Source organism: Clytia hemisphaerica, unplaced genomic scaffold (genome assembly GCF_902728285.1).
Source record: "Clytia hemisphaerica strain Z4C2 unplaced genomic scaffold, Clytia hemisphaerica genome assembly, whole genome shotgun sequence".
In the NCBI taxonomy this organism is placed as follows: domain Eukaryota; kingdom Metazoa; phylum Cnidaria; class Hydrozoa; order Leptothecata; family Clytiidae; genus Clytia; species Clytia hemisphaerica.
Window position 1 is genome coordinate 137,111 of NW_027104250.1, and position 24,495 is coordinate 161,605.

The 24,495-nt window shown below is 36.3% G+C and overlaps 3 protein-coding genes across 3 annotated transcripts in view; all 3 read right to left on the reverse strand.

Annotated features, from left to right (window-relative positions):
• The window catches only part of LOC136816543 (uncharacterized), a 14,232-nt gene extending 4,692 nt beyond the window's left edge, over positions 1-9,540 (reverse strand). Inside the window, exon 1 of the mRNA XM_067072884.1 lies at positions 9,196-9,540. The gene's annotated coding sequence lies outside the window, so the exon portion shown is untranslated. The remainder of the gene's footprint in view (positions 1-9,195) is intronic.
• On the reverse strand, positions 1,480-8,900 carry LOC136816540 (uncharacterized). The gene is made up of 2 exons (XM_067072882.1): positions 8,462-8,900; positions 1,480-8,163 (listed from the first exon to the last, which is right to left on the reverse strand). The coding sequence occupies exon 2, from the start codon at positions 8,067-8,069 to the stop codon at positions 1,851-1,853; it is 6,219 nt and encodes a 2,072-aa protein (XP_066928983.1). The 5' UTR covers positions 8,070-8,163; positions 8,462-8,900; the 3' UTR covers positions 1,480-1,850.
• A 1,035-nt stretch (positions 9,541-10,575) lies between the features above and the next one.
• LOC136816530 (probable tRNA (uracil-O(2)-)-methyltransferase) lies at positions 10,576-23,890 on the reverse strand. The gene is made up of 13 exons (XM_067072871.1): positions 23,435-23,890; positions 23,113-23,221; positions 20,436-20,673; positions 19,951-20,019; positions 19,538-19,645; positions 18,781-18,852; positions 17,813-17,913; positions 17,463-17,523; positions 15,247-15,369; positions 14,985-14,988; positions 14,429-14,695; positions 11,080-11,196; positions 10,576-10,918 (listed from the first exon to the last, which is right to left on the reverse strand). The coding sequence occupies exons 1-13, from the start codon at positions 23,871-23,873 to the stop codon at positions 10,716-10,718; spliced, it is 1,911 nt and encodes a 636-aa protein (XP_066928972.1). The 5' UTR covers positions 23,874-23,890; the 3' UTR covers positions 10,576-10,715.
• Between the last annotated feature and the right edge of the window lie 605 nt (positions 23,891-24,495).

Genomic DNA, 24,495 nt, shown 5'->3' on the forward strand with positions numbered 1-24,495 from the left:
CCAACGTGTAAAACTACTTTAATTAATGGTTAATATGGTATTTGTCATGGTGACTGAACGAAGGCTGGAAGGCAAAACCATAAAGCTGAAATAGGAATAGAGAAGAAGAAACTGTCAATAGATAATTTGTAATAAATATCCAGGTGATGTCAATCAGACTGTTTGATTACCGTGAAAAAGGGTAATCACTGGAGGGAAACTGGTATCGCCTCCAAATAGTAGAGCTTTCTGGTAATAAAATTGTAAAAATTCAAAAGTCAAAAACATTTAATTTACATTTTAGCTTAGACAAAGTGCAGACCAAGAAAGGTCTGCAGTTTGGAGGCAATGTAAAGTTTCCCTCAAATGATGCAAATTACCCTTTTTCACGGGTACCAATCTAATCTAACATTATCAAACGATAGGTGTTAGATTACCGCAATCAAATCGAACAGTCACGAAACTAAAAGATTCTGGTAAAGTTGAATTATGTTCGAACGACCCTGCTGATTCCCCGGACTCCAGGGATTTTCTTGGTGCGTGTCCGAGGATTTTAACATTACTTTTTGAGACTTACCCCGGACTGAACGCGTGGTCTGCGAGACGTACTTAAACAATTGGGCGATCACACATGGGCGTCAATAGACCTTTTTTCAAAGAGGCCACCCTGTTGAATAATTATGTAGTCCAGCGGAAAAACAATGATAAAACCATGCATAATTATTACAATATGCATGATACAGTAATTATGCATGGCTCTATCATTGCTTTAATGGCTGGACTACATAATTATTCAACAGGACGTTCTCTTTGAGAAAAGGTCTATTTCAACATCCCTATTCTGCCCGCTTTCATGCAAACTTAGTCGACCGTGCGTTAACTCGTGACAACATGTTCACTTATCCAGCCGCGTGGTTCACTTATCTGGCAGCGCAATTTGTTTGTCTGAGGATAGAAATATTTCTTTCGTTCGACAGGGTCGTCTTCGATCAGGTTCAGTAACCAAACACCTAGTTTGTAGTGCAAAGGGATTTGAGACTGACAGTGTTCGGAACGTTGATATTGTTCAAACTAAAAAGGTAAATTACAATTGGTCAAATAAGTTTCAAAATAAAAAAGTCCAAAATATTTGAAAGATTTTCTAAGTCCAAAATGTCTAAAGTATAAGTCTAGATGTTTGAAAGTATAGTGTGTAAATATGAATTGAAAAAGTATAAGTCTATATGAGTGAATAAGTTTCAATGTACTGAAAATATACAAAGTCTTAAACCTAAGGCACAGAAAAACAAAATGGCTGACACATGAAAGAAAAACAAAATGGCCACACTGAAAAAAGCAAAGAAACAAAAATGCAAAAACAAAAACCTACCAGGTAGCCAGTGAATGAATACTGTGAGTACCCAGTGCACAAGTGAAAATCAAAATGAATTATTATTAAAATTTGTGAAAATCTGATTTCCTTGACATCTTGACTCTATGACTGTCAAGTCAGATCTGAAGTGAACTGAAATGTGTGCCTGTATTTATATAAAAAATAAGTCCCTATCCATATTATGTCATTAAATTAACTAAGTGAAAAAAGCAATTAAATGAATAAATAATTAAAAGTAATTATCCTAGAGTGACACATTGTTGACAAAAATGAACTTTAAAACAAAAGACACTCCACATGAGAATTGAGAAACTGATGTGTCACAAGGGACTGAATGAAACAAAAGAACAAAGGAAAACAAGTGAGACTCAATGAAAACTGTGAAATAAATTTTTTGGTTTTTCTAATTTTATAATTTTTATGGAAACATATTCAACAATACCAAGGTTGCATTACACTCCCGGCCAAAGCAAAACAATTTATTTTCCAGTTCAGTCTATTAGAACAGTTCAGTAAACAAATCTGGATCATCAATACCATGTACAAGAATAAGACTTCGAACCGATCTCGAGGTTTCACGTTTGACATTTTCGTTTGGATTCTTATATTCTACCACGACACGTCTGACATTTCCATCGTCCCCGGTTTCGATTGATTTGATCATCCCGTACGTGTAGGTTTTGCTGATCACTGAATTGACTTTTGTGAATAAAACAATATCGCCAATTTGAAGGTTACGATCTTGGCGAAACCATTTGCTTTGGTGCATTAACTTTGGTACATGACTCAAGAGCCAAGTTTCGAACCATGAGTCATAAATTTTTGTATTCGTTTTCAGAATCTTTGATGGATCGTCTGTAACAATGAAATCTCCAACAGGACTGCGTTCATTATTTCGTCCAAGAAGCAATCTGTTTGGCGTTAATAGATCCATGTTTTCAACAGCTGTGACGTTGCCAACAGCTAGCGGAAGATTGTTGCAGGTGTTGGCAATGGTGGCTGTCAGTGTTTCCCATTGTAGGATTGAAAGTCTTTGATTGTTGAAGGTCTTTTCCAATGATAGATTGATGTGTTTGATCTTTCTCTCTACCTTTCCATTGACATTATGTCCGCCAACTGGACATGTTTGAAATTCCACGCTTCTTTCCTTGAACATCCTTGATTTGACATCAGTGTAGTTCAACTTCATGCCTTTTGTAGCTTTGACGAGCTGTGATCCTTCGTCGCAGAATACTTTCTTTGGAAAACCATATCTCGTTGAAAATCGAGTAAACGCTTGGATGAATGCTGAAGAAGAATAGTCGTCCATGACATTGATCATCACTGCAGAGGTGGAACAACAACAATACACAACTAGCCATATCTTTACTGTTGTTCGCTTGTGTGAAGGTGAAAATGATTGATATGGTCCACTGAGGTCGATCTGTGAGTTATAAAATGCCGGAGCAACTGTTAGACTTGAAGGTGGAATTGGTCCCATGATGGCTTCAATCTGCTTCTTGAGGATGATACGACATTTTGTGCATGTTCTTCTGATTAGCTTGACAAGCGAGCGGCCATTAATGATGTACACTTTCTTTAGAATTTCTCTGATAGTAGTTTCAATGCCAGAATGACATGCAGAGCTGTTCCAGTGGATGTCATACACAATGCTGAAGGCTATGGGTGAGTTTCCATCGATTATAGGTACACAAAAGGATGAGCTGGATAGGTCCAACATGGCAGATGTGAATCGTCCGACGATTGTTGTCTTTGTATCTGATAGGATGCGTCCATTGTATGTTAGTATCCCATCTTTAAGTGTTGAAATTGGTTCATATTTTCGTGGTTCGACGAGATGAAGAATTTCTTCTGTCGCCTTTTTGAAGAAATAGAGCTCAGCCAAATGGATTTCATCGTTTGTTAGCTGAGTTGATTTGGATGAAGACTTCTTTCTTGTGATGTTGCAGAATTTGATAACGTAAGCAAGAATTCGGATGACTGTCGAAAAGCTTCTGTGGTTTGGGTCGATGAGATAATTTGAGTGTGTTGATCTCTTCTTGAATTCTTTGTTGTTAATGTGGAAGATTTGAACTTCTTTATTCACCTCAGAGATCTCTGAATCACTTAGCTTCAAATTTTCTGCACTCTTGATAGGAAATTGTGAATGATCTAAATGCATCCAATCAAAGCCATTTATCCAAGTTGAGGTCCTGGAAACATCTTTCAAGGTTGCTCCCTTTCGAGTGCCAATATCTGCAATCATGTTGTTAGTGTTGACGTAGAACCAATCTTGATTTGAAGTGAATCGCTTGATTTCGATGACTCTGGTTCGAACATACTGCTTGAGTGGTTTGTTCTCGTTACTTATCCAATGTAAAACAATCTGACTGTCTGTCAACTTAATTGAAGATTGGTGCCACGTGGTTAATGAGCGTTTGACGATCTCTCCTGTATGGGTGTTTATCACAGCAGCATACAATTCTCCTCGTGGTTGAGATGTTCCTTTTGGCACAGTTCTTGTTCTTGAAAAGATCAGTTGACACGAGTACTCTCCATTTCGCCGTAGAAATCTTCCATAGATTGAAACGCAAACCATTGAGTGACTGGCATCTCCAAAGTCCAGAGTGTCCATCTTTAAGTCGATTGCATCTTCTGGGACTATGGCTCGATTAAATCGTAGATCTCCTATTTCCTTCATCATGTCGAAATTTGATTCCCAGATGGACCGGAGGTTATCGGGGATGATATCGTCCCAATTGAGTTGTCGCTGTACTAGATCCTGAAGATCAATTTTCATTGAAGCTATTAAGGGTGAAACTTTACCAGTCAAATCAAACAATTCAGCAACTTTGGATGCACATTGTCTTCTTGTTAAATTTGAAGGTATACCTTTTATTGATTGTTCAGGTTTCCTCCCACGAATCTTCTTGTTGAAATTGAGTTCCCCAACATTGAGAGCTAGCTCATCTGATTTGACAAGCCATCTCATACCACCAACATGGATTGTTTCTCCATCATCACTGAGGGTGCTTGGTGGGTCTTCTCTTGAAAATGCTATGCCTTTCAATTGGAATCCACCACGATTCAATACAAGTTCGAGCTCATCTGCACGACGATGAGCTGTTTCAAGGTCTTTCTCGCCAGTTACACAATCATCAACATAAATATCCTTTTGCACAATGTTGTTGACTTTGGGGTATTCCTCCTTTGATAACTGAGCAATTTTGCGCAAAGCGAATTCGGCTTGGTTGCTGGACGATTTGACTCCGTATATCAGAGTCTTGATAACCTTCTGTTCTGGTGATTTTGATGGATCCAAGCTGTTTTGCCAAAGATATCTCTGATAACACCAATGACTCTTGTGTAGCTTTATCGTATTGTACATCTTCTTTATGTCTGTATGGATAGCTGTTGGTTGGACAGACCATCTGATTAATATTTCTTGAAGATGATTCAGGTTATTTCTGCCTTTTGCCAATACGTCATTTAGGCTGAAACCTGAAGCTGTAGGTTGGGACGCATCGAACACAATTCTACAAGGCGTACTAAAGGAGTTAGATTTCCAAACGGCTCTCCATGGAATATAATAATGCATCTTACAAGTTTGCAGTTGGTCCTGGTCTTCTTTTGGGAGGTTGCATACATATTCAACATATCCAAGTTGCTGCAGCTTTGCTTCTGACTCGAGAACATCTTGCTTGTCCTTTTGATTGTTGGGATGATTGAGTTTTCGAACTTGTTGCTGATATGTTTTCATTGCCTTGTCCTTGTTGTTGACCAAGCGTGCTTCTGGATCTGCTATGAAAGGAAGGAGTGCTGTTGCAGTCTTGCTCTCCAAATCAACGGTGATGGATGAATTGATGATGCTCTGCTCGATTTCCTCTTTGCAGCTGATGACATCATTTGATGGTTGCTTGCATGCTTTGCAGTTGCGACAATCTGGGCAGCGATATGATATCTCACTACCTGTTGCTTCTACTTCTTCAAAAATCTTCATTGTTGTTGAAATGTGGGTAGGTGATTCATCGTGGAAATTTTGTTGCACGAGATCTGTTGAATTGCATTGGCTGAATCCTAGCAGAGGGACAGCTGATTGGCTTCTAATCATGTTGAATTGATTTGAAAAGAATGTGGAGGATGTCAATGTGTTGAATTGCTGATGAATTTTGGTGAAGCTGTGATGTGGTCCACCGACCACTCCTCTTCCCCCAGTTGAATTGTTGAATTTCGATTCGTACAATGCAAGACCTGATGGGAGTTGGATGACCATTTTTGGGTGATGACGAAGGTATTTGACTCCAATCATCATATGCACTTCACCACCAATGTTGTTTGGAAGCTTTGGAATTGGACTGGTTCCTCCTGATGAGATGTGATAGTCAATGATGTCTTGTTCAACGACGTCTAATGGATATGTTGGGAATGTAGATGTGATACGATCGAGACAAACACCGGAGAACGTGACTTCTTGATCATCGTGAAGTGGGATAGTGACACTGAAGATTCCATTCAACGATTTGGTTTGACACTCACCAACGCCACCAAGTATGACCGGTTCGGATGATATCTTCTTTGCTTTGCTGCCGAGTAGCTCTATTGCTTTCTTGCTGACAACGAAATCGCTGCAACCATTGTCGTAGAAAATTAACAAGTTGTTGCCATTGATGGATATTTGTTGAAGGAGATACACACCACGATCATCGCATATCTCGTTGCTGGCTTTGTAGAGTTTGATCTCCCTTGAGAATTGAGGTAAAGCTGGACTTTTGATGAAACGCTTGACAAAGGTATCGAGAAGTTGTTGATTTGATGGTTGAGTCTTGTGCTCCTCACAAACTAGCACATGCTTCTTGATGGTGTCGTTTTGATGGGATGGATGAGCACAGACAAAGTCGTGTTGGCACTTTCCATCGACATGTTTTCCCGAAGATGCATCTGCTCCAGGAAATAAGCATTGAGCGCAAAATCCCTTCTTCTTCAAGATGGTGTATCGATCTTCAGGTGATTTGAATACGAATGATTTACATGTGTAGTACTGCATGATTTTCTTTCCATTTCGGCTTTTGGTTGCAATGTGGTCTGCTCTTCCCTCTGGTGAATTGCAAATGCTGCAGTGTACGTCATCACCGTCTTGATTCCAGTGACATGAACCATTACGTCTGGCACCAGCATTCTTGTCATCCTTCTTCTTGATTGTCTCTTTCTTGAAATTTAAGAGACGTTTTTGTTCATTGACTCGTCTCTCCTTGATTAAGAATTCAATCATCTTTTGCCAAGTTTCCTTTGGGCTGAGATCCTCTTCACCAAAATCTACCAAAAATTGAGTTGATCGTCTTTCACCGATGACTTCATGAATATCTGAAATGCTGCTACCATAGTACAGATATTCTTCAATGTTGTGTTTTTCTGCAAGGGACGACACATCCTGCATGATATTGATTAGAGTGCTTATGCCGGATATGAGCTTCTCAGGATCTCGTTTGTTGAAGTCGATACTTTTGAGTTGATGAAGTCTTCTGGATAACATCACTTTTGAGTCACCGAAGGATTTTTTGAGTCGTTCCCAAATTTCGTCTATGTTGTTGATGGTCTTCACCATTGTTAGTGCTGCATCTGTCAGATAATTGTTTCGTAGAAGATCTGGTAAAAGTTCCTTCGGAGTTGAAGACAAGTGCATTTTTTCGAAGTTGGTTCGAAACGTATAAAAATCAGTATTGGAGTCATAACCAGAGAACTTCTCTAATTTGATATTGAGTTTAGATTTGTTAAACTCAGAATGTTTGTCAAGTTCTCGCTTACTAATTTCCTTGGTAAGATTGAGGACGTAAGCCTGTTTCTTCTCATCTAGGTCGACATATCTTTGCCCAGTTTTGCGGATCATGATAAGTGTTTCGGCACTTTTGATAGGTGAGTCAAGGCATTCAGTATAACTTTCTGTGATTTTATCAAATCGTTGATGAACGTTCGAAGAAAGATTTTTCCGTAAGAGTAAAAGTTCAGAGGATTCTGCTTTGTCCATTGCACAATCAAAAGTTATCTCTAGCTTTTCAATGTCTCTATTGATGCAATCAAGACGAAAGTTGATCTTACGTTCTATTTGGGCTGCTTCGTTATCTTTGATTTTGGTCTGACTCAGGTTGGCTTTTGATTTTCGGTCGTAAATGCCTGTTATGAATTCTTTAATTGACATAATTGCTTGATTAACAGAAATCCTCACATCTTCCTCGAGTTCCTCTTTTCGACGTTTGATTATGACCTCCTTTTTGCGAATTGAGCTTCTGATTTGTTCGAGCTTTGTGATGATAACATTTGAATCTTCAGGACTGAGATCATTGATTGGGATTTCTTCCATCATGTCAATAGCATCTTGTGCCAAAATCATTAGATCGATGGCTTCATCACTTGGCTCTGCCATTATGGAGTCTAGTTGAACAGTTTGAGTTGTGTCGGAGTCAGTATGAGTTGCGTCGAAGTCGGTGTGAGTTGCGACGGAGTCGGTGTGAGTTGCGACGAAGTCGGTGTGAGTTGCGTCGGAGTCGGTATGAGTTGCGTCAGAGTCAGTATGAGTTGCGTCGGAGTCGGTGTGAGTTACGTCGGAATCAGGGTGAATTGATTCGCGAATAGATAAATTATGAAAATGAGAGGTGAGTTCTTCGTCAATGCTTCTGAGGGGAATGATTCGGCCAGTTGAATTGAGTTGGCTGTAGTCGATCCTTGTGATGCCTCGTCTTGACATTGACAATTGAATTGAGTTGAAGTGTCACCACTGTTTGAATGTAGTGCAAAGGGATTTGAGACTGACAGTGTTCGGAACGTTGATATTGTTCAAACTAAAAAGGTAAATTACAATTGGTCAAATAAGTTTCAAAATAAAAAAGTCCAAAATATTTGAAAGATTTTCTAAGTCCAAAATGTCTAAAGTATAAGTCTAGATGTTTGAAAGTATAGTGTGTAAATATGAATTGAAAAAGTATAAGTCTATATGAGTGAATAAGTTTCAATGTACTGAAAATATACAAAGTCTTAAACCTAAGGCACAGAAAAACAAAATGGCTGACACATGAAAGAAAAACAAAATGGCCACACTGAAAAAAGCAAAGAAACAAAAATGCAAAAACAAAAACCTACCAGGTAGCCAGTGAATAAATACTGTGAGTACCCAGTGCACAAGTGAAAATCAAAATGAATTATTATTAAAATTTGTGAAAATCTGATTTCCTTGACATCTTGACTCTATGACTGTCAAGTCAGATCTGAAGTGAACTGAAATGTGTGCCTGTATTTATATAAAAAATAAGTCCCTATCCATATTATGTCATTAAATTAACTAAGTGAAAAAAGCAATTAAATGAATAAATAATTAAAAGTAATTATCCTAGAGTGACACATTGTTGACAAAAATGAACTTTAAAACAAAAGACATTCCACATGAGAATTGAGAAACTGATGTGTCACAAGGGACTGAATGAAACAAAAGAACAAAGGAAAACAAGTGAGACTCAATGAAAACTGTGAAATAAATTTTTTGGTTTTTCTAATTTTATAATTTTTATGGAAACATATTCAAGTATACCAAGGTTGCATTACATAGTTTGATTCTGTTTGATAAAATTTGATGGTTCAATTACAAAAATTTGGATCAATTGAATTCAATTGACATCGCCTGGAGATAAACAGAAGGTTCCTTAATGGTGGTATGCAAAGTTTTTTCCAATTTCTGATAATAATTACCCAAAAGTAACAAGTAACTGATGATGCCTGATTATACAACAAGCAAGAAGCAAAAAGAAATTCTTTAAAATAATTTTCAATCATACATCCTATCTGAAACATTACTTTTGATAAAATAGTATTATACTTACTATCAAAGTTGCAGGACAGTCTATGGGATTATACCTTCTACTTTCTGAAACCAACTGGTCCCAAGTTGCTTCGTTGCTTTTTGTTGTATTCCAAGCTATGACTTTGGAGCGCTAAAGACGCTAAATATTTCTGTTCACGCGGTGTTGTTGTATTCTAAGCTATGACTTTGGAGCGCCAAAAACGCAAAATATCTGTTCGCGCGGTCGAGCTAGCTTAGAAGCTCACCACACGGCAATCTTTTAGATGCGGTCACTAGGTTACATCGTCCCGTTTTCTTGAACAATTTTTCGCCAGCTCGATCCCCAGCACGGCCTCGTGAAGCAACATAGGCTCCCTTCGGGAGCAAAAATTCAATTTATTGCTAAAAAACAAGACGTACACTTCCTCTCAACAAACAAGAGACAATCTATACTCACTTATTATAAAATGCTATGTAATTAGATGTCAAAACAAGATTGTCACTAACCGCATTTGTCTACATGTGGTTTTGGTTCATTGTTTTAAGATCCAAAGAACAGTGGTCAAAGCAAGATTTTCGTCTGAGACGGAAAATGGATTTTACACAGCAAATTAGCACATATTCTTGAACTTTTGGTGAATTATGCAGGATTTTGAGACGGAAAAGTCTCTCTATATACTTCTCTGAGACGGAAATCCGTCTGAGACGGAAGAACTTTTAACACTGAAAGAAGTCTTTGAAAAATAACGTACGACGGAGACAAAAAGAGTAAAATTAGCATCCAGTACAGATTACTCTGTGAAGGCGAAAAAAAAAACATATTTTAATAGTTCACTTGTCTTCGACTCAGGCATAAATAACAATGACGGGCGGGGGAAAACAACCACAACACCAGGAAAATGGCGTTATTGGTATTTTCCATCCTTAGAGTTCGGCAAAGATGACCGTAATAAATATTCCCTAAAAAATTGAAAAATGCTACTAGTCTAGGCAATACACCACATACATAAAACAGTACAAAAATTTTCGAAGCCTTTCATTCTTACTTAACTTTTTCAGTTTGAAGCCTAAAAATGTTGTTAAAATGTTCTTGATACTTGACCATCGAAGCCTACTCTTAGGTTCCAAATAAACGGGGGGGTTCGAATAAACGGGGGGGGTTGGAAAATTTTCTAGATTTTAATAAACGGGGGGGACCTAATTGCCGGGGGGGTTGGAAATTGTACTTCTGAAACCCAAAAATAAGGTAAAAATAGGCTAAAATCAGGCTTTTTAGAGCAAAATAAGGGGCCTTCTCTTTGAGATCTGAAAATTTTCTTAGAGATTAATAAACGGGGGGGTCCTAATAAGGTCCGGGGGGGTTGGAAAATTTTCGAAAAATTAACAAGCGGGGGGGCCCGTTTATTTGGAACCTAAGAGTAGTGTTCTAAATCTTACTTAGTTTGTTCTTATAAAAAAAGTGTAGTGTTTCCTATAATGCATTTTTGAAGTCAAAAAATTGGGGACTAAAAATAAACAAAATCTTAGTCACCAATATTACCTAGAGGCTTTATATCATATTCATATAGTCCTTAATTCATCCTTTTGGTGTGCATAATTACAAATATCTGAAGAGAAGAGACATCCTTGTGGGTGATTCAGGTGAAACCAACACATTTTCGTTTTCCTTCGCTCTTCTCCCTGCTTGTTCACTACCTTTTTCTTGACCGGTTTTTTATCTTTTGGATTTCTTTGATCTCGTATTGAAACATACCCACCGACAACTGAAAAATAAAGATCGAGATAAAAGACGAGGAGAAATTCTGCTACAAGATCTACAAGGAAGAAATTGTGTTAATTTTAACAACGGAGTGGGCTTTAGGGTTCATCATTTCTTTTTAATATCAAGGGAGTAGGTGTTTAAACGCACTTCCTCTTCAATTACCTTTGAAAATATTTCCATTATTTTTCAATAATGTTTGTAAACCTCCACATTGACATTTCATTTCTTTTAATATTTCACCATCAAAATGTTGCGCAATGTCGTTCAAATGGATGCGACCTAAGAAACAGTGGAAGAGAATATAAGCTTGTAAAATTGAGAAACCCTTCGACTCTAAAGAAGACTAGGGATATCGAGATGAGTTTCAAGGGATAAAAGATAGCTTTTAAAATTTATGATTTTATAATTCTTTACTGTACCCAGAGATTTGGGAAAAGAGGATAAGAATCGCCGCTGCCGCTCGCTGTTTTCTCATTGTTGACCATTGAATTCGGCGTCGTCTGAAGTCGCTAGGCTAGGGAACAACTTGGCCAAGAAGGTACTGCGAAAAAAATGGCGTTATGTGCAGTATTATAACAGTTCAAGAAAAACTGTCTGAATTTACTCCTTTGGAGGGGATTCCTACTGATATAAACAACTGAAAAGCAAATAACGATCTTTTGGGGTTTCCACTGACAAAAAGATCTGCTGTTGCATGCTTTATTTTTTGAGAAAAAGATGGCGGAAGCAGGCATGCTAAAATTGGATGTGAAATGGGACCTTTTTATTTTTAGCTAGTTTGCCTTACTGGAAAGTCCTTCAGAGTCAAAATAAAGTAGTTTGGGTTGGCAAAAGGTTGTAGGTGACTATCCTAGCTTTGGTTTTTATTGGCACCTTCTAGATCTTTTTGGCACATCCTTCAAAGATAGCTGAAAAATTATATGAAAAAGTGTATTTTTTGTTTGTTAAGTTGAATAAAATTAATTTTTTTGTGTTGCAAACATAATTTTTATGGGTAGCAGTAAGGTTGATTAAGTGACAACCTATAGCTTAGAGTTTTACATGGCACATCCTCAAACTTTCTTAGCATTTTGATTGAAGATGGGAAAAATCAACTAAAAATGTAGTATTTTTTTCCTAGTTTTAGATGAAAAAATAATGTTTTCCTAGCAAAACTTGCTTGATGGCAATGGATTTTAGATTTGGTAAGTACACGCTAAATTATCCTTGATGCCTTTTTAGCTTCTACTGAGGAAAAACATTTTTTTGGGATTGAAATTTCAAGTTTTTGTAATAGAAAATTGCAATCAGGCTCTAATATTTTTACTTTATGTAATTTAAAAAACTATGATTCTGAAAGGGCGATGACTCTGACCGGTTAGTAGATTGGCTCTGACCGGTTAGTAGATTGTAGTAGATTGGCTCTGACCGGTTAATAGATTGGATTGGCTCATGAAGTATTGACGGTTATCCAGTTATATATAAGATTTATTTCACCAGTTGTTGTCGGTGGTCGGTGGAATTAAGATTTGTTGTTTGTGTTCTGTATTTGTTCATGATAAATTGCTGCAAAGACCCTAATTCCCATTTTCATTATTATATACTTTCAGGTTAGTTACCATCATACTGTCCAATAACCTAGGCTAGATCCATGAATTATTTTGTACTTTCACGTGGTTGGTATACAATGAGAATTGGCTTAAAATTTGTCACGTACAAGGCTAAATATCTTTGTAAACACCAACAAATTCTACTAATAAGATGGATGAGTGGAAACCATATTTAACTCAATGGAAAAATTCTATCAAATTGATTATGTGCATTATGTGTATATACCTAACAATTTGTTTCTTGGATGTTTTTGGATTCAAATTTTTCCCTGTAAACTGAATATCAATTTGTATCATATAAATCCTCTCTGGAAAGTACATCTTGATTTGATTTTGATATGTAATGGCTGTAATTGCCAATGAAAATGAGTTCTTATGTGTATATAATGTATGTAGTATATATGAAATTTATTTTTTTTAATGGCAAATGAATTTCGATACCAAAACATGCTGCATTATGTACAAATCAGTTTTTTTTCTGATGACATTGCTGATGTCATGGTTTGTTTGCAGTTGGATTGAGGGCTTTTTATCCCTGTTTTACCAGGATTTCCTGCTTAATTACGCAAATAGTCCCAAACAAGACACCAGAATGCGGGTACAAGACATGAACCAACCATAGAGATATCAAAATGCTTTAATAGAAATTCCAGTTTGGACACTGAACTATTTTCATGCATCACATTATATAATTATTCATCTTCAGTCTGGTTATATTTATGCTCTTTTTCCATAAAATTTCATTTGAAAGGGTAAATTGCTTTTTATCTTTGAGTCACACCTATATTGGAATTAGTGAGCCCCCCTAAATCCAAGAGTGTTCCACGATATATATGTTTATTTTCCAAAGTGCTTTCCAAAGTGAGGAAAAATCAAGTCAAAGTTTTTTTATTGTAATTAATTTTCTTGCAATTATTTAGTAACTTTTTGGAAGAAATAAGACAAATAAAATTGACATAACAAGAATCAAATTAGTCCAGAAATTTAACCAGTTTATTATTATTTTTTGTTATCATACGCGACCAAATAAAGATTTTTGTATAATTTTTGTTTTTAGTGTGTGCTACTTTTTTGTATTTATTGCTATATTATTTTTCGCTTTGTTGTGTAAACTTCAAAAAGTTCTTACAAAAAAATTCATGATATTTTTGATTTTTTGTCATTGATATCATGAATTGTCATTGTTTTAGTCCTGTTTTTTTTCCTTTCCTTCCCTTCTCCTTCATTGTTTTAATATTCAACCAAGCTAGCTCTTTTTATATGGTTGTCAAAACACTTTAGCCCGAGAAGTAATGAAAAACTATATTAGTTTTACCAGCTTCGTTTTGTGTTTCAATCGGTTTGAATGCAATGAATTTTAAATTCTTTACTATAGTAAGTATTTCTATTTCTACAATATAATCTGTGGCATTGGTTCGAGAATTCCTTGAGGAAAGTATTTTGGCTAAAACTGAAACTTATTTTTATTTCACTTTCGATATCAACCACGGCTGCCATTTTTTGTTTGTACTTCTAGTCTTGTGCGCATAGAATAATCAAGCGCTCCGATTGGCTCAGAACTAAAACAATCGATCGGGCGCAGATATTTCAATAGAACAAAGGGTTGCCTAGCCTAGAGAACAAAAGGTGAATAGCGCAATTCTTATCCTCTTTTCCCAAATCTCTGCTGTACCAAAGCCCTCCTCCAAATTTTTTCTTTAGCTCCTGGGACAAGCTGGAGTATTTACAAGCTCTTATTTGATTTGGTTGGTCGTTAAGATGTAATAAGATACTTTTTCTAAAGAACGCGTCATCTCTATCACTTTAAATGACCAATTAGTGAAGTATCTTGTAAAAACTCCAAGGCAAGGCTCCTCTATGCCAAATAATTTTAAAGTATCCATCGGACGAAGTTAAAATTCCCTATTGTGATAATTCATTACCTCCCCTGTTCCAGTCTGACCACGGACAGCCTTTCGAAGTTTTCTGCTCTAAATCAATAACAAAATCTATTTCAGTTCGTTCAACCACGGTGCTATCTTCTGGCGAAAATAATAAGAGGTTGGATACAGTCTTGATGACGAGATCTTTGATACTGTTATCAATTTGTGTGCAGTTTTTCACAATATTCTGAGTCGATCTCGGATTAAACATGGCGACGCTTTGTCGTGAATTTTGCGTCAAAAGTTTTTCGATTCGTAAATTTACACCTGTTCATAAGTTGAGTTCCGGCGGGTACCAATCTGACAAATCTAAGAAAAATATTAAAGATACAATCTGTTTTGAAAAAGAATTTAGTTTGAATTCATCCTATTCCAATTTGTTACAACAAAAGGAGCAATAAAATAATAATCAAAAGCGAGCCTGGTGAATTTACCTTTCGTTGATCAATAACTAAAATTACAATTGCAACTGAGCTGCTGTGATATAATTCTAGCGTAAAATTCCTTTTGGCTCATTTGAAAGAGGAAAGAGCAAGTTATACTTTTACCCTAGTACCTTCCTCAATAAAGCGTTCATGTAAACATGATAATTAGAGCTTAGTTATTGAAGAAGTTTATTTTTTCCTTTTCGTTTTCATCTTCAATTTTCGATTTTTTGATTTTTTTTCTATATGATAATCTTCCACTCCTAATTATCTTTTCAACAAGCAAAAAAAAGCTAACTCTATCGGTAGCTACAGCCTTTTTTGTTTTCGCTGTAGATTATACTGAGGCAGAAAGTTTACATATCTGTTGATAGACAATGAATGATTTCTTACTCTTTTGGTAGATGGTATCCTTAACATATCCTGAGCGACTTCGAAAAGACACTCTCTTCCAATTTGAAGTATATGTTCCAAATAACTTTCATAATGTGATTTCTTCTGGTCTTTATGGTGAAACTAAGAAGAAAATAATATTTGGGAGCAGTAGCGGCCTGGCTTAATTTTCTTGGTGGTGCAAACTATGAAATTGGCGCCCCTGGTATTTTTGTCCTTATTTGCGCCCTCCATCATTAAGTGAAAATATTAAACTGTAAGAGCAGTGACTGGTTGAAAGTAACGCCCCTAATCTTTGAAATGGAAATACCTGGTAAGTCGATTTAGTCTATATTTTTGCTTTCTAAAACTCTTATCCGAAAAATTACCTGTTAATCTTTAAACTTTTTACGCCACTGGTCTTACTTTACTCTCCATTAAAGATCATGGCTTAAAAAGGGCCCAAAAAATCAGAAGTTGGGAGGAAGGGTTCGTTCTAATTTTGGCGCCGCAGGGAAAAAATTTTGGTGTAAGAAAGGTCAAACAGCTTAAAAGATCTTCTAAAACGGAGACAGTTAGTCAGTATAAGACCACAAAAACCACAGAGAGAATCAACAAGTTTTGATCATTTTGGCAATCTCTCATTTTGGGGGTGAGCGTTTGTAACTAGGGGAAAGTGAGCAATAAATTTGAGTCGAATCGAGTTTGCTAAATAATGTTAAATTTCTCTTCTTGCAACAAAACTTAGATGTCGAATGAAACAACAGACGCCATCTTTGATTTCCATCAAAACTGACTTTCATATCCGTCAAACAAACATTTCTAGCGGGCCGCGGAAGAGCACTCTCATACGCCCAATTCTTATCTGGTACTCGATGTAGAAATTTTCTTCCGACACGCTAAAGCTCTGAAGGTCGGGAAAATTTTAACATCTGGAATCTTTGGGTTATCATTTTTCTGTAAGGTTTTTCAGGCAGCAGAGATTTTCATGCAAAAAGTGTAAGGACAGCTAGACACGACTGTGATGCGGTACATCAAACGATGACTACTATAGGTCTCCGATGGTGATATTGGCCCGCTCCTTCAGAGCTTTAGCGTGGGCGGCCGCCAATACACCATCGGAATATCAGATAAGCCCAATTTATAAGGGCGACACATTCACCTTAACCCCTGGTGGATACACAACACTTCTCTTACTTCTGATTCAATATTGATAGAAGTTTTGAAAAAATTCAAGAGAAAGGATGCAAGAGGGTAAAATAAAGCGCCGCAGGCGAAAAGAATTAACATTGTACGGCGCTATAAACGTCCCGAAGGGCGCCAAATTGCCCAATTAAACATCAACAAAATCTTGGCGCCCCCTTGAAAAGCTTTTTGGCTTTTTTTTTATGAAATTCTATTCAGGAGGATCAACCTATGGGCTCTTCGAGATAATGTCCGTACATTGGGGGTAGAGGATATAATGTCCGGGGGGTAGTGAAAAATCTGCAAAATTTGTCTTTTGCCTTTCTCTGTTTGGGGGTAATTTCACTCTGTTTGAGGGTAATTTTAATTGTCCGAAAGTCACAATATCCGGGTAAATTTCCAAAAATTGTTATATCCTCCATCCCCATATTCAATTTTTTTCTGGAAAAGCCTTATTCAAGTTACTAGAAATGTTTGACATTGCAAACTTTTTGTCCTAACAGTGCTTCAAAACCCCCCTTACCTTGGAGACTAGCTTATGGAGACATACTTCACGAAACCGAAGGATGAAACGCTCAAAAAAGAAAACGTTGTTTTTAACTTCCATTCCCTCTATATAGAATAAATCCCTTCCTGGGGGAGGCATTCAAGGTGAGCGGCCGACCTTAGTTGCAGCCCACAAGGGTGCGTTTTCAGCCTTCCCAAAGTCAGATAAGAAACGAAATGAGAAAGCGAAGTTTTTTTTTGGGCAAAGCTTTAAAAATCTTACCACTTTTAGCCTTAAATTGAGAAATATTTTCACGAAAATAAAACGTAAGAAAAAATGGCTAAATTTCCTCTACACTGTAAGGGTAAGATTTTCAAGGTCTATCTTTTCACCGTACATACGCACATACGGCTTTTAAATCAAGTGCTACCCTGAGCCATTCTATTGGTTAAAAGTGACGTAAACATCAAGTTTAAGCAATATAATGGCTTCATTTCGTTTCAGAGCGGAACAGAAAGATAAATTGTGAATGCCTGAAATTCAATCAAGAAAAAAAGTTCTGTACCTTATTATAAAAATCATGAAAACAGCACGGGAGAACGAAATATCGCGTGTCAAAAGAAGATCTACAATAAGAAAATAATTATGTTAAAGTAATTATACCAATGCGCTTATTTTCTAGTGAATTCTCAGCTCTAATTCTTCATAGTTTAAAATCAACTAATGTTTTAGCCATTAAAATTATAGTATATCAAGTAACTGGGAGCTGCAGCGAAACCGAATGGAACTTTAACCCTTTAACTGCCGTTCGTATTTTTAAGGGTATTTTTAAACATATATAAACAAATATGCCGACAGCGACACGGAAATGGTGAAAGCTGTTAAAGTGATTGTCTATCAATAATTGAGACAAACCTAGAGGCTATAACTGGAATCCACGGTGTTAGTTCGTCTGAATGATTACCAATAATCCAGTCTTCAGTGACAGTGGTAGTGTCCGGTAGTATGGTTTCCACCTGATGGTGTTTAAAAAATGGTAGAATGTTGTTAATGTGTCCCTATAAAAAACTACTTAAAATGTTCTCAAGGAGGCTGGACGTAAAACATTATTGGTTTGCCATCACCGGACCCTAGATTTTGGAGGTGCGTCGGTCGGAGAATTTTGTTATTTTGGTCATTCATGGAATTTTTCAGAGTCGTTCGGCTGACGGCAAACCAACATTTTTTTAAGTCCAGCCTAATGAAAGAACAGTTCATTTCTTCTGTTTTCAAATGAACCTATGAACTTATTGTTCCCATTCTCTCGAGGGATAATATTTTCCTTCCCTACAAAGGACAAACAGTTCTCCGCGGTAAAGTCAAATTGTTCTTTTACGTGTCAGAACACTTTTGATTCCGCAAGAAAAGCGTTAAAACCAAATCTGTTTCATTTGAATTAAACAAATGGATAGTAGAAAACATCATTTAGTGCATTCACCGTTAAAAGTCCATGGAACTCGTTCACCATGGAGGAATTGCGTCAACCTCTGGGTAAACAAGCCGAAATCATAAAATGGCAGTGCAGTGAGACAGAAAGGCACTTTTTTCTGTGGCTTTTTCATGAAAACGCCTGTTTTTGTTAAGAAAATAAGGTGGGAGGATAAGGTGGCAGTGTTCGATCACTTGAAAGACATAAAGAATGGTCTAGAAAATCTACTTTTCTTTACTTTTGATAGTCAAATATATTTGCAAAATTTTTTTTTGCTTGTTTTAGAGAACCAAAAGAAAAAATTTTTGGCTGAAAAATTCGTGATTTAAAAAAAAATCACCAATGGGCTTTTGTTACTGTAAATTATATTTTTCGAACCCTGGAATCAAAGCAGACCCTTCTGAATAACTTTTACCTCTAACTTGGTATTTTCACCATACATATTCCAAATCTTCCTTCTTGCCAAGTCCACTCCTCTACCAGGATGCTAAAAAGTAATATAGGTATAACTAAGCGACCATTACACTCCGTGACACTAAAATAGCATGGGGTCAATGGCGGGATTAAGTGGCCCGGTAGTATGGGATTATTCTCAATTTTGAGCCTTGGCTTAGGCAAAAACAGATTCCAGTTTAGAAAAATTGGTGGGACAATGTCTTTATTTGAAAATACGGTATTGCAAATCTGTTCTTCATGTTGGTTTCTCATTTGTCATTATTTTTTGTTCAATAGTAGCTTTTCCGCTGTTTTGAATTTTGATGTTCTTCTTCCAAAATGGTGTCCTTGTCAAGCGTTCCTAGTTTACTTTGCTAGTCAATAATTGTTAGAGAAGTTTACTTTGCTCGTCAATAATTGTTAGAGAATTTTTCTTTGAAATCTAAACCAAAGTGAAGCTACACCGGCATAAAATTTTAAGATACGTCATATTAATCGCCATAAATGATTAAGTGTTCCAATCCGGTTTCAACCGAGAAACTACCTCGCTAAGATCGCAGTACTCTAGACAGTCTTTCTGTGAGTGTTAGATAAATCGTTACAATGTCTTCCACGGACCCAGCAGCTGATTGGTTGAAAGTGACGTATTGACTGATTTTACGTCACTTAGACCCAATCAGCTATTGGGTCCGTGATGTAATTTCAGAAGACATTGCAATGGTGCATATCATGAATACCCCTTCGGAAGAGAGAATGTGAACAAGTAAACCGTTCCCACATCCCAAATCAATAAATGATTGCATCTTTAACAAATCTCTTTCTTCGCGTTCTTTGCTCCATAACACCTACAAAAAAACAAAGTTATATCTTTTGCTGAGGGGAAAAAATTTTAGCGAGAAAGATTTTTAGCGAATTTGGCAAATTGAAACCTTGATATTCATGACGTAATCTTTTATATAGAAACAACCGAAAAGCACCGGGAATTCGCCACTAGTTTTGAATTTGAAAAATTAAACGGGTGGCAAACACCCCGTTTTTTTTCGTGTGTTTCCGTATAAAAATATTACGCCATGAATATCAAAAATTAAATATTTAACAGAACCAGTTTCCTCTGGTCCAAATGGTTTTGACAAAGTTGATTGGAACATACTATGAGATAAGATGCCAATGCTATATCTTCATACACAAATTTTTGGGCATCTGTACTTTCAGTCCAATTCTGAAGATAAAATAATGATTAATGAAAGATTGTATTGTATTGAAGAAGATGAATGCAAAGAAATCATCAAGCCACTAACACCCAGAAAATAAGCTGTTAGTATCGCATTTTTAACCGTGGGTCAGAATTTTTTTCCTTACTACTAAAAAGATTTAACGTTCCCTGTTTTCTGAATTTACTAGAAAGATTTCAATTTGATAGACGTTTTGGGGGCCGTATACTGTATGTAAAAATAAAACCTTTAAATGTAGCCGATGGTGGGCATTGTTATCAATAATGTTTTTGTGTGAAAAACAAAGAAATAACAGGAAAAATACAATGAAAATCTGCAAAAACAGCGATTTCCGGCATATTTGCGGCATTTTTTTCTCTCAAAAATCCGACTCCGCCACATAAATGTAGCCGGAAAGCTATACCTCCACGAAGTAAGGTCCGTATTTTTTCTTGAGTCTATTATACGTTTGCATGTAGGATTCAATGTTGATTTGAGAAAGTGTTTGTTGTTTTCTTAATCCGTGGTCAGACAGTGATGCAGCTTCCATCCAGGCTGTTATCTTCTTGATAAGAACAGTGTGAAGCCACTCTTGACTGGTTACTAAACAGTGAGTTGGGACATCAGTCGTTGTAAAGTTTTGGTGCGTTAAAACATCAATCCTGAAATAGGAAAACGTACTTTTATACGAATAACCGCAGGGGGGGGTCGGTACTAAAACTTCAGTCATCATGACTTTTAGTGACGTGGTGGTATTACAAAAAAAGCCTGAAAGCATTTTAGTACCATGTGTACTAAAAACCAACAAATTTTAGGAAATTTAACTATTGACCGAGCATTTTAGGCAAAATGAAAAAATAAAAACTTTCTATATAAGATTTAAACACGTCCCTGTGTCACAAATTAAGCAAAAACTTTGTCCCCGGTGGTAAAATACCCTTGAATTTCAGCCCCACTGGGAAATTGAATTTGATTTCATCTCCACTCAAAATTGAAATTAAAAAATTGCACTCCAAAACCATAGTCCCACTGGGTTTTAACCTTGGAAAAACAATCTCCATTAGCATTTCAATAGGAATTTTTATCTCAACTGAGGAAAAAGGCTCCTCTGCATATGGGGCTGTGAAACATGGGTGTATTTAATGTTCTGCTTTTATATACTATGGAATACAAAATGTTTTCGAAGTTGAATGCTTTGTTTTTTGTAAAGAACCATGGATAACTGGATAGAAAAGAAATAGCAAGCTGTAAATTAGAGGTGAAAAATAACCAATCAATTTTTGCAATAACTAAAGTAGAGCAGAGCAAAAGTGTCTTGACTGTTTCTGAGTCTTTATCTAGAATAGATAGAGATAGATCAGGTTCATTGACAGCTTAAATAACCAGAGTTAGCATTTTTCCCGCATTTCCCAAGACCCGCATTCCTCGAACCGAATTCCAAAATAAGCCTTATTTAGGTGGTCACTATGCTAAAATGTCAAAAAAAAATTCAGTACATCAGGGGGGGTCGGTACTAAAATCTCAGACATCATGACATTATTTTAGTGACGTGGTGGTACTGCAAAAAAGCTCAAAAATAATTTTAGTACCATGTGTACTAAAATACCAAAAAGGGTGGTCCCTTAAAGAAATTTTTGAAAAATCTTAGTATTTTGTTCTAAAATCAGCCAAAATGGAGCATTTTTTTAACAATTTTGATTTTTTTTTTCAGGAATTTTCGAAAAAATCTTCTGAAATCTTTCAGAATTTTTTCCAATTTTTTAAATATTTTTTAAAAATATTTTTATGTATAGTTCAGCACAGTTTAGTAATAAAATTATATTATTTTGCAGGTTGATGCACTAAATTCGACTAGGTTTGTAACAATGACCCCATTTTGGTAAATTTAAAGCCGTAAAAGGGCAAAAAATGGGTGGTATCTATGTTAAATTGCTCAAAATAATTTTAGTACATGTGTACTAAAATAACATTTTCGAAAAATAGGTGGGGGTATGTAAAAAATTAGCGAAAATCCTTTTAGTACTCATGTATGTCTTACATTTTAGTACTGACCCCCCCCCCCCTGAGTACATGTGTACTAAAATTCCTTTTTCAAAAATTAGGTGGGGGTATGTCAAAAATCGTCAAAAAACCTTGTAGTACTCATATATGTCTTGGATTTTAGTACCGACCCCCCCTGATATTCAGATATTTTGAAGCCTTTAACTTTTTGAATTTTAAGCCTCAAAACTTATTCTCAATATCTTGGCCATTTAAAGACTAAAAAGTTATGCTATTGTGAAGTTAATTCTTGTGAAACAAGCCGGAAGGCTGATTGGACGTACCTGATGATTAAAGTTGGAGAAAGTAGGAAAGTGCAAGATAGTCAAGTGCTGGAACGTCAAGGGGATAATCAGTAATCGTTCCAGTTACGGAAATTTGAGTTATAGAGAGGCAGAATAGCCTAAGAATCTCCTCAAGAGACCGGAATAATCGTTCGAGTGTACGAAGATAATCGAGTTATGGAAAGTCGACTGTAGTTTGAAGGTATAATGGAAAAGATCGTGAAACAAAAAATCCAATGAAAACCTGCAAAACGGAGATTTCCAGCATATTTCCGGCATTTTCGGCCGCAAAAAATTTTCCTCGAAAATCGGACTCGGTCATATTTTAGGCATTGCTAATTTACATCTTTGTGCAAAAATACAGAAAAAACTAATGATATAAAAATCTCGAAAAAATGTTACATAACCGTTTTTTTTTTCCTCAAAAACCAGGCTCCGTCACATTTTAGGTATTGCCATCAGAAAAACTAATGAGTCAATCTTGAGAAAAGCTGGTAACAGACGAACGGACGAACGGACAAAGGTTAATTGTCATAATTATTGTTAGGAATCTTTGAAATGAATAGGTTATTCAAAAAGAAGAACAACACCTTTTAAAAATACATTAGTATCTGGATATAATAAAAGAGGACAAGAGAAATTTACTAATTAAAACACTTTTCCAGGTTTTGGGATGTAATTAACGCACTATTAACGCAATGAAGTCTCAATAACTCGAACACACACAGCAAACACAAATTTGTTCGGACTTAACTGTAATACAAAAAAAAGAGTCACCTGCGATCTGCTTCCACCATAACAAAGACATAACTTCTTGATGATAAACATGTTTCATTGGTTTCACCTATACATAAGGGTATGTACATAATGGCGGATATCGAGTGGTCTAAAATACACAGATGATGAATTCTAACAGCTAATTTTTTTGGAAGAAAATTCATACATTTGAGTCTGGTCTCCAGAGTATGAAGCAATTTGCCAAAAACACTTACTGGTGCATTTGAATTCTTGAAAGTTAGGAAATACTTTTTTTTCAGATTTTCCAAATAAACACTAAACTAAGAGACTACTGACAGGTTTTGAATGAGGTTGAACTTACCTGACTTCCACAACACCATCTCATATGTGTTTTTGTACCTCTCAATGGAGCGAGGTAACAATTTCCTTACAAAGAGTGTAATAGTATTCGTTTCTGTTCGATAAATCTTATGAAAACAAAAATATTCCATCATTGGAGACAGCATATTTCGAATGTTGTCGTCATTTTCTAAATACCATTGCTTGAAACCATCCTCTTCGATATTTGAGAGTATACCCTTTATGCATGTGACGCAGTCATCAACATTATCAGAATCATAAATAATATCGATATTTTCAGTGATTTTTAAAGCACCAGCTAATCTTCTGTTGGCAACTTGCGGTTTTTGGTTCCAGATATCAAAGGCTTCCTCAAAGTCGAAGCCACATATTCTTTTGTGAAACTCATCGGTAGAAAAGATCTTTTCAAACATTTCTTTATTTTGTTTGTTTTCTTTCATTTAGTTTTTGTTTTTTAAGATCTGAAAATGAGAAGAAACAGAAAAAGATGTGAAAAATGAAGGAAAGTTAATTCATACAAAAAATTCAACATTACAGGTCATTACAGAGTACTAAATTGCATTAGATGCCAGGTGACCAGTAAAACTTTTGAAGAGGATAGTGGGAGTTAAATAAAATATGAACGGAATGGGATCTATCCAGGTCGAACCTGATAAGGTACTCATCCCCCCTCATATGGCATGTGTTGACCAGGGCGAAGGTACAATCACTTGCCCAGTACACCCCTGTCTCAGTGTCCCGGTGGCATGATTTCAGTACATGATTTTTTTCAGTACATGGTTTCAGTACATGATTTTTTCCTACGTCACTGCAGTAATCAAATTTTTATTGCACTCATTTGTGAATTGAGATATAAATTGAATAAAGACAGCGACAATAAAAAACAGTTCTTGAATTCCCAAGCCATTTAGGATGATTACAAATGAGTGCAATAAAAATTTGATTACTGCAGTACTGAAACCATGTACTGAAAAAAATCATGTACTGAAATCATGCCACCGGGGCACTGAGACAGGGGTGTCCCAGTTAATGACTGAGTTGGGAACAAACCCTGACCTCCTG